General features: G+C 37.7%; 1 protein-coding gene across 3 annotated transcripts in view; it reads right to left on the reverse strand.

Moving 5' to 3' along the window:
- Window positions 1–2,505: 2,505 nt before the first annotated feature.
- The window catches only part of zfyve21 (zinc finger, FYVE domain containing 21), a 14,606-nt gene continuing 10,939 nt past the window's right edge, over window positions 2,506–6,172 (reverse strand). The window contains exons 6-9 of one of the 3 annotated variants that reach the window (XR_001638042.1): window positions 4,803–4,853; window positions 4,292–4,422; window positions 3,702–3,809; window positions 2,506–2,906 (exon numbers count right to left, since the gene is read on the reverse strand). Coding sequence is in view for 2 of the 3 variants with exons in the window: in XM_016533624.1 (XP_016389110.1) it covers window positions 3,774–3,809; window positions 4,292–4,422; window positions 4,803–4,853 (218 nt within the window). In the remaining variant the exon portion in view is untranslated. Of the gene's footprint in view, window positions 2,907–3,153; window positions 3,810–4,291; window positions 4,423–4,802; window positions 4,854–6,172 lie in introns of those variants that run through there. The other 2 variants (XM_016533624.1, XM_016533625.1) reach the window with 2 other exon arrangements.

Genomic DNA, 6,172 nt, shown 5'->3' on the forward strand with positions numbered 1-6,172 from the left:
CCTCCAGGCCAGCACGGGCTGCCCCTTCTAACCCCTGGTTATCCGATGTTCTTCGTGAGCATCGAACCAAACTCAGGGTAGCAGAGAGAAAATGGCACAAATCAAAAGATCTGTCTGACCTGAGTATGTATCAGGCTTTGCTTTCATCTTTCTCTGCTCAAGTCCATACTGCCAAATCTTCATATTTTCACAACAAGATCAACAGCGCTACAGACACACGTAACCTTTTCAAAACATTCAGTTCTCTCCTCTGTCCCCCTCCACCATTTCTATAAGAGCTGATGATTTCGCCACATTCTTCACAGACAAAACTAGAACAATCATTAGTCAGTTCTCAGCTCCACACACACAGGACCTCAAACCAACTACTGGTAGGCCACTGCTAAAACTCCCATCTTCTCCTTCTGTCCCCTCACTGAGGCAGAAGTATCCAAACTTCTCCTCTCCAGCCATCCTACAACATGCCCTCTAGACCCAATCCCTTCACACCTTCTCCAAGCAATCTCCCCTACACTTTTACCACCACTTACACACATCATCAACACATCTCTTCTCACAGGCACTTTCCCCACTGCATTCAAGCAGGTTCGGGTAACCCCACTGCTCAAAAAACCTACATTAAACACTTCTCTTATAGACAGCTACAGACCTGTCTCTCTCCTTCCTTTTATAGCAAAAACACTCGAACGAGTTATTTTTAACCAGGTATCATCATTTCTTACACAGAACAACCAACTGGATCCTAACCAGTCAGGCTTCAGGAGTGGCCATTCAACTGAGATTGTGCTACTGTCAGTCACGGAAGCCGTGTGGATTGCTGGATCATTCTGCTGCTTTTGACACTGTAAATCATCAGATCCTCCTGTCCACCCTCTCATCAATGGGCATCACAGGGATTCCACTTTGCTGGTTTGAATCCTATCTCACTGGTAGGTCTTTCAGGGTGGTCTGGGGTGGGGAGGTATCCAAAGCACATCAACTGGTCACTGGGGTTCCTCTGAGATCAGTTCTGGGACCCCTCCTCTTCTCCATATACACTACATCACTGGGACCCATCATACAGGCACATGGCTTCTCCTACCATTGCTATGCTGATGACACACAGCTCTATCTCTCATTTCAACCAGATGATCCAACGGTAGCTGCACAGATCTCAGGCTGCCTGGCGGACATCTCGGCATGGATGAAAGAACATCACCTACAGCTCAACCTGGCAAAGACTGAGCTTCTTGTCTTCCCGGCCACTCCAAATCTACAGCATGACTTCACCGTCCAGTTAGGTTCATCAACAATTACCCCATCAAGTTCGGTCAGAATCTGTGATGACCAGCTGACTTTCAAACGCCACATTGCAAAAACTGCTAGATCTTGCAGGTCTGCATTGCACAACATCAGAAAGATCAGGCCCTTTCTAACGGAGCATGCTGCACAACTTCTTGTCCATGCCCTTGTTATTTCTAGGTTGGACTACTGCAGTGCTCTTCTGACTGGACTTCCATAATATACCTGTACATACAAAACTGTCTATTGTAATATACCTGCACACATACAATTGTCAATTTATATATTGTTATTCCTTATTTACTTGTTCTATTTTTATTTTATTCTTTTATTCTTTTATTATCTGTGTTTTTGTTCTGTCGCTGTCATTCTGTTGCACTGCCGAAGCTTCTGTCATGAAAACAAATTCCTCGTATGCGAAAACATACCTGGCAATAAAGCTCATTCTGATTCTGATCATGCACAGTCAAACCTTTACAAATGATTCAGAATGCAGCGGTACGACTGGTCTTTAACGAGCCCAAAAGAGCCCACGTCACACCACTCTTTATCTCCCTGCACTGGCTACCGGTTGCGGCTCGCATCAAGTTCAAGACATTGATGCTTGCATGTAGAACAGCCTCAGGCTCAGCACCTGCCTACTTCCACTCTTACGAATCAACATCCCCTCCAGAAGTCTGAGATCCACTAGTGAGCGCTGCCTTGTGGTACCATCACAAAGAGGCACAAAATCACTTTCCAGAACATTTTCATTTACCGTTCCTGGCTGGTGGAATTTCCCCCCCCTATCCGGAATGCTGATTCCCTGACATTTTTCAAGCGACAGCTGAAAACTCCCCTCTTTTGTCACTATCTGACTTCATCCCAATATATACAGTATATATATATTTTTTTTTTTTTCCCCCCCTCTCTATCTTCTGAGAGTGAGCCTCTCTCACTTCTTGTCACAGGTAACTCATACTTGAAGTGTCAAGAGTTGTCACAGCTAGCGATTCATCACATTTTTAAAATTTATTTACCTTCTATGTGGAAAATTTCAGGATAGTGCTCATACCAGGTTATTTTCTGATCTACTGGTTTATATTTCTGATTTTCAAGAAGTGGGAAGCTTTATTCTCGAGACAGAATAGCAGTGACATTTTCCATTCAATTTATTAAATAAATACATTCGTAGACAAAAATAAATAAATAAAAATCTGCATAAGAAACATTAAAAAGCTTAGTCATTATCCACACCTTTACACCTAAAGAAATAAATCATACTTTGCATTTATTTATTCATTAAATGCATAATAATTAATAAATATGTATATTTGGTAATAAGACACTTAAAGATGAATTTCGGTGTAATTTCTGTCACTGTGCCATTGCTGTATGTAAGTTGTTGCTAGGTGGTTAAAAATTGTACTCTTCATCTTTAATGTATAAACACGGAAAAGCATGAAAGTTCAAGGAGTTTGTGGTAATATGGTAAGTGTTCTTGTTTTTGTAAGCTTCAGTTTCTGGTCTATTGTGTACAGGACACAAGAGGGCAGCAGCAGTCCATCATGAGAACAGAGATGATTTCTCTGCAGCCCTGTGAGAAGGAAGAATTAAACCTGCCATCTGTCGCAAAGAGGATGTTTCTGCATCACAAACAAAAATTAAATGTGTCATTTTTCACACACAAAAAATATGTATGCAACAGATTAATATTTATACAAAATGTTGATATCTAGTCTGAGATTTCAAGAATGCATGAGTACTGTACTAAACAAGATCATTTTCCAATGTACTTTTAGCAGAGTACTAAACTTGAATTAAAATCTAAGCAAATTAGCACAGACAAAAAATGGTCAGTCGTGGACTGAAGATGTTTATTTGGTGTACACTGAAAATTGAAAATTAGCAAACAAAACCCGATGACCTAGAACAAAGTTTAATATGAGTCCAGGCAATCTGGCTGCTCTAATTTCAGTTTTCTAAAAAAAAAAAAAAGGAAATCTTGCTCTGCAGACGCAAACACGTTACTAACAAATATAGACCTGAAACATCATTCTGTAGTGTAGGAAAAACAATTCCAAAAGTGTTTCAAATATGTTAAGAAAGGGAAAAAAACACTACATATTGTAAATACTTGGGCAGTAAAAAGTAGATACACAGCATTTTGTGTTAAAATAAGAATATTTGACAAAATATATTTTGTTTACAAAACTTTGATACGTGAGACTACACTTAAAGCATCTGTTAAATGGTGTTTATATATTATCATACATTTTCATATTGCACGAGAGTCGTCGGAAAACTTGGTCCTCTCCTTGGCACAGACAGAGAGGTTGTAAGTAAATCTAGTCTGTCTCGACAGGGAGTAGAAGCAAAAGATTGAATAGAAATCATACAAGCATCTTAGAGTACATGTAAGACTGAATAACACATAATACTTGGTTTTGATCTCTTTCTCTCTCCTCCGTTTTGTTCTGTCCATCCCTCTCTGTCTCCAGCACAGTGTCATTTCACTGGTCCCTTGATTCATACAACAATTTGGCAGCCTAGAGACAAACGGGGAATAGAAAACATAATATTATATATTATTGAGGAATCCTCAAAATCCTCTCTTAGTTATGACTAGGGCTGTGTGATACCAGGGACAGAATAATGTATGGAAGAAATTGTGCTGATTAATATTACAACTGCTATGATACCATTATTATCAGGTTTACTGCTAATTTGAAAAATATTCTTAAAAAATAAGTTTGACAAACAGTTTTGGATATTTTCTTCCTATTTAAACAGAATATACATAAGGCTGACTTGCCTTAAATGGACTTAAGGCAATGTTTTTTTTAGTTTTTTTATTAGAGACTTATTTAATTATATTATAGTTATTTATTATAATATTTAGGATATATTCACAATGATTTTGCTAGGAATATAAAATTAAACTTAATTACATAAATGCAATTATATCAAAGGCATCTCAAAGGCATATATATATTTTTTTAATACAGTGCACTTCTTTATTCACACCTACTTTATGCATGGCTGCAAGCCAGGCAGACGCGATGCGCTTGTCATCGGCAGGGTCCATGTGGAGCTGCTGTAGGTTCTGAGATCCTGGTGGCTTGTATTGAAGCACCATGCCGCTGGCTCGAAGAGAACCCCCTAAAAACAGGTCAAAGGTCAGTGGTGGGGTTGCACACAAAGATTTGGGTTTATCAGATGTGATTCACATAATGCAAAAGTAACATGATGCTTAAGTGCAACTGTAATATCTCCAGCAAACATGAATGATGGGTAAACCATGAATAGCATGATGTCCTGAACACCAGAAGTCTTAGGGACCATCACAATAAACATGCACATGCGGCCGTTCATGAGACTGCCTTGCTTTGACACTGTTACTTACAGCCATGTCACAGGAAATGAGTGCATGCCAGGTTACTTGCATCATATGAAGGGAACAACAAGGAAAACAAACTAAATGGCACATATTTTAGACGAGGAAGAAGAAAAATAAAAGAGCAAGATAGAGGGAAGCTGACCTTCAGATATTTGACTGTCCAGCAAGCTTGTGTACGAGCATATATCTTTCTCTTAATGCAGAAGAGAACCAGGAAATTAAAGAAAAGAAGAGAACGTTAAAAGGAAAGAAATATAGTGTATTCAAGTGTATGTATGCATCATAAGAAGCTTATATAAGAAGTTTTTGAAGTCAGGAAACATGTACTTACAAAATATCTAAATAAATGGCATTTAAGTGTGAATTTAAGGTGAACTGACTTCATAAATCCCTTAAAAATCACCTGGACGTTTTAAAGTCACAGCAAAAAAATGACTCAGAAATGTGAAGTTAGTTCAGAGAAAGGTTTGATAATTTATGTCTAATGCAGTGACGTTCAGTCATTCTTAAGTATCCAAAAAAACTACTGGGGTCACTGTATAGTGTGTATATGTCAGTTGTATAGAATTGTTAAGTTCACTCAGTACTACAGCGCAATGTTAATAGCATTCAGTTAAAGCAGAAATCAATGCAGCAATTGTATATTCATGCGAGTATCTGAAGATTAATGTGTCATATGTGAAGCTTTCAAAGAATTTCTCTATATCATATTATCAGTATCAGATCAGGTCATATTGTCTATCTAATATATATACAAAATAAATCTCAGCTCATAATATTATATATTCCTTTATATATACATGCAAGAATTTATATTTAAAAACAAACCCCAAGACCAGATTCATGCTGAAACCTCACTTTCTTCTGAAACAGAATCGAGGCAGTAAACGTCTTTATAGATTAGTATTACAGGAAGTTCTGAGCATCTGGAATCCACCCGGAAAAGATGTCCATTATAAGTAATTTATGACAATCTGATAGGAAGACTTGATGATGCTCTATAAAAGTTGGCAGTGTGATTCCCAAACAGACTCAGTACTCGCTAATTCCAACAACAACCATCTAGATCATTGAGGACAACTAGTAAGTCTACCTGGCTTTATTGTTTAGCAGCAGTGCTTTTAAATTGATTCATTTAAATTTAAACGTTTCCACAAAAATATTAAGCAGCACTGTTTTCAACATTTATACTAAGTAATCACAAATGTTTCTTGAGCAGCAAATCAGCATATTAGAATGATTTCAGTTTGAAATCATTCAAAATTTAGCTTTGCATCACAGGAATATATATATATATATATATTTTAAATACATTCAAATAGAAAACTGTTATTTTAGATAATCTGCTTTGACTGCATTTTAAAGGGGTCCTATTATGCTCTTTTACAAAGTCTTGATTTTGTTTTGGGGGTGTACTAGAACAGGCTCTCATACTAGGTTGTTCGAAAAACACATTATTTTTCACATATTTTACATTATTACAACACCTCTCTCCCCAGTCTGGCATGAACG

The sequence above is a fragment of the Sinocyclocheilus rhinocerous genome, unplaced genomic scaffold (assembly GCF_001515625.1).
Source record: "Sinocyclocheilus rhinocerous isolate Xijiao unplaced genomic scaffold, SAMN03320098_v1.1 scaffold304, whole genome shotgun sequence".
Taxonomy (NCBI): Eukaryota; Metazoa; Chordata; class Actinopteri; order Cypriniformes; family Cyprinidae; genus Sinocyclocheilus; species Sinocyclocheilus rhinocerous.